At 38.2% G+C, this 13,404-nt stretch overlaps 1 protein-coding gene across 1 annotated transcript in view; it reads left to right on the forward strand.

The window, feature by feature from the left end:
- Positions 1 to 361: 361 nt before the first annotated feature.
- The window catches only part of LOC142164909 (uncharacterized), a 44,655-nt gene continuing 31,612 nt past the window's right edge, over positions 362 to 13,404 (forward strand). The window contains exon 1 of the mRNA XM_075223611.1: positions 362 to 553. Within this exon, the coding sequence (XP_075079712.1) occupies positions 450 to 553 (104 nt within the window). The 5' untranslated portion in view covers positions 362 to 449. The remainder of the gene's footprint in view (positions 554 to 13,404) is intronic.

The following is a 13,404-nucleotide window of genomic DNA, read 5'->3' on the forward strand; positions in this document are numbered from 1 at the left end:
AAAGAATATCGAATGTTGCTGAAAGAGTACAAGAATTTAAACCACGAAAGTTAAAACAATGAAATGAAGTGTATTGTACATGCCTAAAGAAATTGTTGCTGAACCAATTCCCAAGTCCAACTTAGTATTCAAATCGTGTTAAATCAGTCATCTTTACCATCTTTAAATATACTAAGGAAAAAAAACAAAAGAAAGGAAAAATATCCAGGCCGAAGCTGCCCAAAACAATAGTTGCACATATATAGATGCCGCCAAATGGCAAGAAAATGACGTTAATGCAAAAACCGTAGCATCTAAGTGCCGATATTTTTGGAATGAGATCTTTTCAACCAAAAAGTACAATTGTACACCAGAAAAAAATCTGCCCATATCGTCATCACCATATCCAAAATCCTGCATCTTAAAATCCCACCTCTATATTCAGTGTCTTTGAAGAAGCAGAGAAAAAAATGGAAAGGCAAGTTGTGAGACGAAGAATGAACATGATTGCTGCTCATTTGGCTGCCCATGACGATATTTCCACCGCCGCTACTCATCTCTTTCCTATGATAATGTCTTTCTTCTATCACTCTTGATGGGTTTATAGTACCTTAGCCTCGTATTTTGATGATCTAATAAATTTACTGTCAAAGAACCAGATAAGGAATCTGATACACTTGGTACATAACTCAATCAACGGACTCAAGCTAATGTGATACACTTGGTACACAACTCAATCAACGGACTCAAGCTAATGTGAGTTGCTATGACTTCAGAAGATAAAGAATCAATATAGGGACTTGATCCCCTTGAGTTTCCCTGACAGCACTACGAAGTCAACTTTCTACAGCTGGAAAGTGACTGCCTGCAGTGTACACGCAAACAATGCATCACAGTGCAGCAGTCACTTCTCATTGGGAAGGACCTTGTACCAACCATGTGTTTACATCATTCAAGTGATGTCATCCAAGTTGTATTAACAATAAACATTACAACAAAACATCACTTGAACACTTGAAAATTCATTCAAGCATTCTAAGCATCCGTCAATCAAGCATTCTATTCTCAAGTGCATCAAGAACAAAGTACAACACCACTACAGACCAGTTCCTATAACAAGTCTCTTGTATGTCCTTAGTTTCTTCATTGTAATTCCTACTTTGGTTATCTAGAAGCTTTAATTAGGAACCCTTTGTAAACCATAAACCTTTAGTGTTTGTGTCGTGACTAGAGTTAGTCATGAGTTGAAGTCTTTGTAATAAATATATTGCAAAGTGGCTTGTAATAGGTATATTGCAAGTTAGTGAGGGATTAAGAGTTTAATTCTTAGGTTGCTTAGGTTGTAATCTGAAGATTGCTCATAGTAAAGTTGAAATCTTACCAGTGTAGGTTGTGGTTTTTTGATCTCCCTGAGCAGGGATTTTTCCACGTAAAAGTTCCCTGTTCCATTTATTTACTGTTGTATTAGCCTTATCTGTGGAAACATATATAGGACCTGGTCTCTATATAGTTTGGTGGACTCATATATTCTATCAATTAATATCAGAGAGTTCTTTCTATCAGGTTAACACCTAGAAAGGATTCTCATGGCTGCTCCACCAAACTTCGAAGAGGGTTAGTCTACCTACAAACCTCCCAGGTCAATGACTAATATTATGGGTGGTGGAAGACAAGGATGCATAACGTTATCATGGATGAAGATTCCGAGCTGTGGGATGTTATATGTGATGGTCCTTATGTCCCTACAAAAATGATCGGAGATCCTGCTGTGACAGTGCCTTAGACGAGGAAAGAATACAACGATGCTGACAGGAAGGTTGTTGAGAAAAATTTTCGTGCCAAAATTTTTTTGGCGTGTGGTATAGATCCTGATGAATATAACAAGATTTCAGCTTGCCAATCTGCCAAAGAGATATGGGAAACTTTACAAACAGCACACGAAAGAACTACTCAAGTAAAGTGTGAGCACATAATTTTTTCCCGACCAAAATACTCCTACAAAATCATAAAAATATATTTTTGTAGATTACTTTAATTTTTATAGAATTTCTAGGAATATTTGCTTAATTGTTTGCATTTTAGTTGCATTTTACATATATTAAAAGCATAAAAATACCCAAAAATATATATTCAAGTTTCATGCATTGAATTCTTAGTTTGGTAGTTGCCTTTTAGTTTAATTGTTAATTAATCGCGTCAACAAAACAAAAATAAAAAAATACATTGTTCCATTTTTTAGTTTTAGTTTTAGTATTTTTTCTTTCATTAGTTCTAAAATAAATTAATTATTTTAGTGTTAGAATTAGATAATTAAGTCAATTTCATTATTAGGTCTTGTTTAGAATTTAATTTAGGTCCAACTAAATTTATTAGTGATTGGTAATTAGTATTAATTAGTATTAAAATTAAGTCAAATAATGAGAGGGGAGTGATTTTTCTTGAAATCCTATTTGGGCCTTCTGAGTTAGGCCCAAACCCTTTTCCTCCGAAAAACTACCCATCCCAATCCCTTACCCGGTCCAGCACCCCCCCACTTAAGGAAACGATATCATTTTACCTAGTTTGAATCCCAGCCGTTGATCATCCATTGATCTAACAATTGGGAACTGGCCTTCCTTCCCCCTTATATATGTCGGAACCCTCCAAACCCAAGCGAACACCCCATTTCCCTCCAAACATCCCAAACCCTAGCCGCCGCCCACCGAAAATCGTTTCACGGCGACGGCCGATCTCCAAACTCACCCAAATCTTCACCCTACAATCACCCTTCCCCCTCCTTTCCAAATCCCTAAACAATTCTCCCTGAATCCCCTTTGAACCCGTCGAATCTCAAATATGAGAATAAAAAAAAAAGCATTGTTCTTGCATGTTCCGGTTCTCTACAATTCTTTATGTTCGTGTAGTTCGAAACTCACCCCAAATGGATTTTTCTTGACAAGAACAATCATTTGGGGTCAATTTCGAGCTATTTCAAAATCCATCCATAGATCCGGCCTCAACCCGTCTTTTTCTTTTTAGGTATTCACTTGTCCTTCTTTGTCTTGCTTTAATTGTTCTAAAAAAGTTAAAAAAAAGAGATGGTTATTTTAATTAAGATTTTATGTTTAGATTACTGTTTCATTTAGGTTTTGTTTTATTCTGTTTTATTCCGTTTAATTTCTTGGTTTGTTAGCCAATAAGTTAGCTTATGGGTCAGTAGTATTAATTAAGTTTAATCCAAGTTCGTAACTATTTTAGGTAGATCTTTGTGGTATTTTCCGTCATTTCTTCTGTTGTTCTTCCCTGTCTCTTCTTCAAGATTATTTCATATTTAGTTTGCATGCTTTAGGATTTTCAGTATTCTATTGTTATGTGTTTGTTTGTCTTGCCTATATTAATATGGATTAACATGATTATTTCTGAGCTTTGGCAGTCTCTTTGATTTAATTTCGGATGATTGTTGGTTTTGTTAATGTTTGCTATGGTTTGTAAATCATTAGACACTTTTAGGGGTTAATTGGACAAAAAAAAACTTAAAGGGGGTCATCGGAAGGGTGTATAAATAGAAATTGAGATAAGGGTTCTATAACATGGGCAGCTGGCCCTATTTGGCCAGTACAAAATATTTAAACCGATGAGAAACAGCCAGCTGTCCAATTCTGTTAAAAAGATGCTCTTTGAGGGCTGCTTTCAAAGGGAATTATTCCCTGACTTGGAGAGCACACAATAGCTCTCTTAGGGTATATATAGAACACTTTCCTCATTTAGTAAAGGAGATTTTTCAGACCCTAAAAATACCCCAAAAGTTTAGCTCTACTATTTCACTAGTAGCTGACGCCTTTTCTGATTTTTGGTAAAAGTTAGAACAAATTTCTTTGGGATTTCTGGTCTTCTAAACCGAAACATGGATTAAGTTTGAGGCTGTGTTGTATGTTTTTTGCTGCTGATCTCTACTGATTTCTTGCTGAAGTTCTTTGTTTTGTTCTCTATAACCAGGTACTTCCTGAACTTTGAATGACAAAATGGAGTGCAAGCATATTTTGAAGAATGCACTAATGATTTGAAGTTAATATTCAAATATTGAATTTCAGTTTTATATATGTTCTTACAAGTCATTTGGCCTTTTAATTTCTTCTTTTGAGATGAATATGCTGGATCTGTTATTAGTCAATAATTTAGTAGGGCTCTCATGTTTAAATGTTCAAAATGTTTTAGCCTTTCGTGTGTTGTTCAAGAGTTCAAGTTGATTGATGTTTGTTATTAGCTTGTTCTTGTTTATTTGTTAAAGAGTAGAGGTTGTTATGTTGGTCATGGTACTTCATTTGAGTTTTTGATGTCCAAGTTTATTCACGTTCAAAAGAAATTCAGTATGTAATCACTAAGTGAGTGATATCCAGTTTGTATCCTAGATTTTCAGTTATGGTTAAAGTACTTACATGTCTAATTTCAATGTGATTAATTAGTAGTTTAAGGGGTTTAAGCTAATATTGTATTACTAATGGCATGTTAATGAGTTAAAGTCCATAACACGGCTATTCAGCATATTTTGATATTCAGAATTTTGATAAAAATATTTTGTTATTTGTGTTTGAAGAGATTGGGCTTCATTTATGGCCTTAGCATATTAAAGATTTTTCCCATTAAAGCTGCTGGGCTGACGTTAGCCCAAAACAAGACAGCCATGGTCAAAATTGGACCTGGCAAGGCCTTTGAGTTTTTTTACTTCTGGGTTAAATTCCGAGCTCAAGCAGCCTTAACATTGATTTTTTCTCTGACCAAATAACCTAATGGGCTTACTGCTGGCCCAAGGTTTTTCCCAATATAGTTAAAGGTCCAACCTAATTATACCCAACACATAGTTAAAATTAGTAGCCTTCATTTGAATGTCGAATTAGTTTTAAATACGAATACTCGTAGTTTGCTTTAGGCGTGCTATAATAAATCATCATAGCTACGGGTACAGTTCCCGTGACGTAGTTGTCATACATAATTTTCAAAATTCAGGTGCACATTTCATGTGACCCGGCCATAACTTCTAATAATGTTAATAAATTAAACATGTTGTAGATTGTGGGTACGGTTCCGTGACACGATTCGCAATGTGTATCAAACAAATAAGTGCATGACAAACGTAACTTGTTCCAGAATAATTCCATAAATAATTAAAAGCGGCCAAAGGTTAAAAATGCATAATAGGTATAAGATATTTAATTAATCAAATAATTAGGCCAATAATAATAGTTGAGCGATCGTGCTAAAACCACAAAACCCGGGAATGCCTAACACCTTCTCCTGGGTTAACAGAATTCCTTACTCGGATTTCTGTGTTTCGCGGACTATAAAATAGAGTCAAACTTCTTTGATTCGGGATTTTAAACCGGTGACTTGGGACACCATAAATTATCCCAAGTGGAGACTCTGAATTTGAATAAATAATCCTGTTTCGATTATTGTCACTTTAATTGGAAAAATTCCCCTATACCCTTTCGGGTAGAAAAATGAGGTGTGACACAAAGCAATCTAAGATTGACATGCTCACCACTAAGTATGAGCTCTTCAGAATGAAGGACGATGAATCCATTCAAGACATGCACACTCGATTCACTTCCATCATAAATGAGCCACACTTAATTGGTGAAATCATTCCTAGGAACAAGCTCGTGAGGAAAATTCTTAGTGTTTTGTCTAGTTCCTAGGAGAGTAAAGTGAATGCCATTATTGAAGCAATGGATTTACAAAAACTGACTATAGATGAGCTGGTTGGGAATCTGAAAACCTATGAAATAAAAAAGAAGAAAGACAGTGAGAGAAGAGAACCAAAGAAGGAAAAGGGCATGGTACTCAAGGCAGAAAGAAATGACTCAAGTGGCGAGGATAGTGACATGGCTTACTTAAACAGAAGGTTTCAGAAAATGGTTCGAAGGAATGGAGGTATACGAAAGAGGGACAGTTCTAGCAAGTCAAAGAATTATGACTTCTGTCATAAGTGTAGAAAGCCAGGGCATTTCATCAAAGATTGGCCTCTCCTGAAGCAAGAACGCTTCAAACATAACTCTGACAAAGCAGCCAAGAGGAACCCGATTCTTGATAAACGCTTCAAAAGAAAGAACGTCGCTAACAATGTTGTGAAGCAAGCTCTTGCAGCATGGGGAGATTCTTACAGCGAGTCTGAAGAAGAAGATGATGCATGTGACAACTACATGATGGCAGTTGAAAGTGAAGAAAATGAGTATGACTCAATATTTTCTTTGATGGCTCAATCAAATGATGATGAAGACGACGACAATGATGAGGTAAACTTTCGGGATGTTCAGAGAAATCTGAAGTCCTTCTCTCCTAAAAAACTCATGTCATTAGCTAATGTGTTAATTGATGCTTACCATAGTCTTGTAAATGATAAGGACGCCTTAACCATAGAGTTAGGAGATGCTGAGCAAACTAGAGATGACTTGGTAGTTTGTGTGGTTGATTTGAAGGAAACTATAAATAATCTAGAAAATGAAAAGGAGGTTCTCACTGAGAAAATCACTAGTGTAGAACACGAAAGAGATAATCTGATGGTAGTAGTAGTTGACCTAAAAGAAACCATTGAGAATTTCAGTAAAGAAAAAGATGCCTTAAAAGAGAAAGTGGCTGTTATTGAGCAGGAAAGAGATGACCTCTTTTTGGTGATTGTAGACTTAAAGGAAACAATAGAGGAACTCAAAGCTGAATGTAGGCCTGCGAATTCTGAAAAAGGGAAAGAAGTGGCTAGTGAGGCAACTATTAAACTTGAAAATGAGTTAAATGCTGTAAAAACTAGTTTGTGTGCTTAACTTGAGAAAAATAGACAGCTTCAAGCAGAATCGGAAAGAGTAAAAAGTGATCTTGAGAAGTCTCTTAAGTAGACCTGGTTCTCGGATGCCATGTATGTTAACAATGGTGGAAACATGCAGGGAATAGGATTTCAAAGGGAGAGAACTCCTTATAACTTTCATAACAAGTACGTCACTGTGCATGATAATTTTGGTTTTGTACCTACCGTGGGAACAATGGGCATTTCAAAGAAAATCGCCAAGTCAGGTGCTCTTCAGAAAAACAAAGTTTTTGCTGAAGGAGTAACTGCTGAAAGAGGACCAGGTGCCACCCATAAAAAGCGCATGTTACCTACATGGACTAGAAGAGCACTTATTGATCCCTTTCCTTATTACAAAGGACCCAAACTTATTTGGGTTTCTAAATCTAACCCTTGATTTTTTTGTGTAGGGAACAGTGAAAGGAAGCAGTCAATAATGGTTCATGGATAGTGGATGCTCAAAGCACATGACTGGGAATACCATAGAATTTATTTTACTAAAAGCCCTGCAAGGAGGGAGTGTATCCTTTTGAAATGGGATAAAGGTGTACATTCTTGGTGTTGGAAAAATTGGAAAATCACTCACTCACTCAATTGTCAATGGTCTTAAGTATAGTCTCTTGAGTTTTTCTCAAATATGTGATAAAGGAAACGAGGTGGAGTTCTTGTCAAAGATATGCACAGTTACAAATCTAGTAACTAGTGAAGTGGTACTTGTGGCCAAAAGATACAAGAATATCTATGTTGCTGATTTTGAGTCCCCACAAAGTGATGATCTGAGCTGCTTGAAAGCAGTTGATGATGATGCTGAACTATGGCACAGAAGGCTGGGGCATGCAAGGTTCTCTCTACTGAATAAGCTGGTTCAGAAGGACCTGGTTTGTGGTCTGCCCATGTCAAAGTTCAAAGAACACAAAATCTGTGATGCCTGCGCTAGAGGGAAGCATGTGAAATCCTCATTCAAGCCAAAGAAGGATGTCAGCACCTCAAAACCACTTGATCTCCTTCATATGGATCTACGTGGTCCTATGAGAGTGCAAAGCAGGGGAGGAAAAAGATACATTTTTGTGATAGTGGATGACTATTCCAGATTCACTTGGACTCTGTTCCTTAGAACAAAAGATGAGACCTTTGAAGTTTTTGTAGCCTTTGTGAAGAAAATTCAAGTGAAGATGGAATCAAAAGTAGCATGCATTAGATCAGATCATGGAGCAGAATTTGACAATGCTAAGTTTGATAAATTCTGCAACGAGAATGGCATCGCCCACAACTTCTCAGACCCCAGAACTCCACAACAAAATGGAGTTGTGGAAAGGAAGAACAGAACTCTTGAAGAAATGGCAAGAACAATGCTGATCGATAGTGAGATTGCTAAGAACTTCTGGTCTGAAGCTATCAACACTGCCTGCTACTTGGTGAACAGGTTCATGATCAGGTCTTTCTTGAACAAAACTCCCTATGAGTTGCTGAATGGAAGGAAGCTCAAGCTGACTCACTTAAGAACATTTAGGTGCAAATGTTATGTTCTCAACAATGGAAAGGATCAGCTTGGAAAATTTGATGCCAAGAGTGATGAAGGAATTTTTCTGGGGTACTCTTCTCAAAGTAAAGCCTATAAGGTATACAAAAAACGGACTCAGTGTGTTGAGGAGTGTTACACCCTATATTTTCATACGTAAAAGTGTGTCGTAAACAAACTAATGTAGGACTAAAAATGAGATAATATTTGAACGTATATAAAGTAAGTTAATCATATTACCTCGGAGGTTACAGATATTGAATATCATGAACAACAAGTACCAAGAGGGTTGGAAGGTTCAGAAGCTAAAGGAATTGAAGAAAATAATGTTTCGTCGAAAGTCGACAAGATGAGAATGCGATAACATGTACTTTTGGGGTGAGGCTAGGGTGCTTAACATGATAAGGAGGTTATGTTATGAATTAGGTTAGTTGTATTATAATCGTGTGTTTTGTTTTAAGTCAAGCGAGTTGTGGAACAAAAGTCGATGAAAGTCATCACAAGTTACATTTATAAGTTTTACTGAAAATTTGGGTCAAATGTAACTACAATTTTCTCCCAATATACTTAGATTTATGGGGTGTTCCACCCATAAAGTTGAATCTCTATGAGTCTATTTTCTAACACATTAAACCGTTTATCATTACGACATTGGAACAGAGAGATATATGCATTTTTGCGAGACTGTGCAGGCTGCTAGGTGACAAGTAGTTGTGTCACCTACTTGGTTAAATGAGAGCACAAAAAGAGGCAATTTGGGTCAGGCAAAGAGCCCATTTAAGGGATTATATCCTGCAATATAAACCTTATTATATATCACAAATAAATATACCTAAAACCCTGTAAACTTCCTCCCAAAAATTACCCACAAACCCTAATTGATTTTCTCCCCCTTTCAAGTTCTAATTGGAGGCAAAACCTATTCTTTGAAGAACCAAGATAGGAGCTGAGTTATCCAACAAACAAGGTAAGTTTACTGCTCTATTTCATATATTGTTTCTGCTATAACTTCATGGTAAGTCACTCTATATTTGTAAGAACTCTAGGGACGGTGATCGGAAGTCGTGAGTTTGAGTTATTCACTTGTAGCGGACTGTTTTGTGGACTGTTTTGTGTTGCTATTGGGCTGCATTTTTTACTACTATTTTGTGGAGTTTTGGAGGAGGAAGGGCATGGATAAACATCATATAGATGTAGGGCAGTGGCTGGTCGTTCGTCGAAACATTTCCGGATCGTTTGACACTACTACGGTGGTCGGTTTTTGTATGAAGAGATTGCAGTGTGTTGGACTGTTTTGTAGTATTTTATGGTGTATATACGGCTGGAAATTAATGTATATATGTTGTTGTTGGTGGTGTTATCCTGAATTTGGAGGAAGTAAGGATTATAGGGGAGATGCTACCCGTTTCTATACAAAATAAGTTTGTCATTCGTTGTGCGATAGTTGTACCTTTCACAACTTAATGATATTATTATTATCGTTGTTGTGTGCAAAGAGGCGAGTTCAATTTGGTGATTGGAAAGATTGTGATAAGGCATGTTAAGGCTAAGTCCTTCCTTCATTTTGGCATGATCTCATAACTACATGTGTTTGATGATGAGGCATAAAGAGAATATCATACTCTCGAATTTATATATATTATCCTAGTCTCATAAGTTACAATATTCTCCCTTATCAGGACTTTATATTCAATTGAGTATTGTCTTCTTCTAGTTAAGAGAGCAGAGAGTATATATATATATATATATATATACACACACACACACATATATATATATATACATTATTACAATATTTTTACTACCATCGAGTTATAATCGGTGGACAGGCCCCTATTGGGCAACCTATGATCAGATGGTAAGTTATATACCGAGCCTACTGTGGCCGAGCGCCTATGAGCGAGCCCAGAATGGTTGAGATACAAAGCCTAGTATGGCCGAGCGCCTATAAGCATGCCTACTACGGTAGAGCAGTTACACGTTCCGAGCCTTATACGGCCGAACATTTATTTTACTTATTATATTGAGAAAGTTGATTCAATATCAGTAGGTAAGTATATCTCCCGATCATCTTTATCTCCTAGTTACTTTCAATTATCATATTATCAGTTCAGTTTCAGCTTTCGGTTATTTTATTGCCTTACATACTCGGTACATTATTTCGTACTAACGTCCCTTTTCTGGGGGCGCTGCATTTCATGCATGCAGGTGCATACAGATAGACGGGTAGACCTCCTCAGTAGGTGTTGCCCGAGTTCAGCTTGATTGGTAAGCTCCACGTCCTTCAGAGTTGCCGGGTCTAGAGTTTTGTGTACATTTTATGTATATATGTATATATGTTATGGGTAGGTTGGGGCCGTGTTCCGATCACCTACATCCATCGGTAGAGGCTTGTAGACATATTCTGTTAGTTAGTGCAGTATGTTGGGCTTTTAGTCCTTGTATGTATATTTTGTTTGTTTGCCAGCTGTAATAGCTATGACGGTCTTATCGGCCCGGCTTTATATTGATGTTTAGTCAGCACTAGTTTCCATTTTATATTTTTCTTCGCAAATTGTTTTGCAATGTGGCCCCATGGCCAAAGTATGACATTGTATGTTCAGAGTCTATCAGTCACAAGTTGGTACACTAGGTTAAGTGAGGCACCGATTGCCGGTCTCGCCTCCCAGGTTCAGGGCGTGACAAACTTGGTATCAGAGCAGTTCTGTTCTAGAGGGTTTATAAGTCGTGTCTAGTAGAGCCTTGTTTATAGATGTGTATTGCACCACATTATATAAGCAGGGAACTACATGCCATTTAGAAGTTGGTTACCCTTGTTTCAAATCTAAATCGTGCTACTTACGTGTTGGTATTTGCATGCATAGATGACGATGACTAGGAAGACTACGGCTAGCTAGAGGAGAGATACAACAATAGCTGAGGGGGACAACAGGGTACCCCTAGTAGATGGGGCCCAATATGAGGTCCAAGGCGAGACCCCTACTCAGCCATTACCGGCTCCTCCACTACTTGAGAGGAGATTCCTAGGGATGTCGCACATCCAGTTCCCTCTCCACGTCTATCAAATCAGGACTTGAGGAGTATGGTGCATTTGTTGACACATTTAGTAGCCACCCAGCAACAAGCTAGGGCATCAACTAGTGCTGGATCTTCTGAGGGGTCTAGGAGTTCAAGGGTCCAAGAGTTTATTGCTTTGAGTCCCCCAGAGTTCATGGGGACAGATTAGAGGGAGGATCCGCGAGGTTTCATAGATCAGCTTCACAGGATATTTCGGGTTATGCATGCCACGGAGAAAGAGGCAGTTGAGCTAGTAGCTTTCTGACTCCGAGATATAGCCATCCTTTGGTACGAGGGATGAGAGAGGTCTAGGGGACGTGATGCACCTCCAGCTATTTGGGAAATTTTTTTAGATGCCTTCCTTGACTAGTACTTACCGTGGGAGATCCGACAGGCTCGAATCGATCAGTTTTTAGCCCTCAAGCAGGGCAATATGAGTGCTCGAGAGTATAGTCTCCGTTTTAACTCATTGGCCAGATATGCACCATCCATAGTTGCGACTATGCGGGATAAGATTCATAGGTTTATAGCGGGGTTGTCCCCAGAGTTGACCGAGGCACGTGCCACCGCTTCATTATAGGATAGTATGGATATCTCCCAGATTCAGGCATTCGCCTAGAATATAGAAAGGGGTAGGCATCGGCAGCAGGGTATAGAGAGGACTGAGCAAGGGCAGCGTAATAGGATATGATTTGCCAGGTCTTAAGAGTAGTCTCAAGGTAGTTATAGGCCCCAGTACTTCGAACGACCACCTAGGCCTCCGCCACCTCAGTTACAGGGTTACAGGTATGACCATTATGCTCAATCATGCTCACGAGTGTCAAGTTTGCAGTGACAACGAGGTTCAAGGCAAATATGGTCATTTCCACTGCGGTGTGACATCTGTGGTAGAGGACACTTGGGCCAATGCCGAGCAGGTTCTGATGCTTGTTATACATGTGGGCGTCCAGGGCATATGACGCGAGATTTCCCAAATAGAGATTCTGGGGGATGGCATAACCATCGAGTTTAGCAACAAGATCATCTATGTCCGTGCATCCTTCAGGGCAAGAGTCTTAGTCTTTGGCTGGTAGAGGTTGAGGCAGAGGTAGAGGTTCTAGTTCAAGTGGTAATCAGAATTGTATCTATTCTTTAGCAGGTCGACAGGACCAAAAGTCTTCACCGGACATTGTGACAGGTATATTGACCATTTGCTCTCACGATGCTTATGCCTTGATAGACTCAGAATTTACTTTATCATATATTACCCCATTTGTCGTGCGGAAGTTTGGTATAGTACCTGAAATACTAAGTGATCCTTTTGCAATATCTACACCGATCAGAGAACCGATTATTGATAGATGGGTTTACCGAGGTTGTACAGTGACAGTTTGCAATCGTCAAACCTCAGCCGACTTAGTTGATCTAGAGATGTTGGATTTTGATGCTATCATGGACATGGACTGGTTGGCAGCTTGCTATGCCATAGTTGATTGTCGAGCAAGGCAGCCAAATTTCAGTTTCCGGGTAAGCCAGTCCTTGAATGGGTAGGTAATACAGCGACACCCAAAGCACTACTGAAAAATTGGTCTACGGTAACAGTTGGACAACCGTTCCCATAAAATTTCAAACCGTTGCCATAGGTATATTGGAACAGTTTATAACCCGTTACATCCGCTCGCATGCCAATATGCCTATTGGAACGGTGCTTGTAACAGTTTGCATCATCGTGATTATAGATACGTCTATCCCAATGGTTTTCACCTTCTCTGTTGGAACGTTTATTTTTTTCAATTGAACATTTTAAAACCGTTACTATATTGTTTGCACAACGGTTCTTAACCGTTACCATATTATTTAAAACAACACTTATGTAAGCTATTTTAAGATTATGTATGGATATAACAATAGTTTCTGTAAGCTATCACAACAGTTATATTTGTATTTGGAACGGTTTATAGATCAGTTTGGAATATTTTATAGGATCTATTGCAATGGTATACATTGTCTACTGGAACGTCATTTGTGTCTTATTGCAACGGTTTTGGTAGGCTAT

This window comes from Nicotiana tabacum, chromosome 10, assembly GCF_000715075.1.
Source record: "Nicotiana tabacum cultivar K326 chromosome 10, ASM71507v2, whole genome shotgun sequence".
Lineage (NCBI taxonomy): Eukaryota > Viridiplantae > Streptophyta > Magnoliopsida > Solanales > Solanaceae > Nicotiana > Nicotiana tabacum.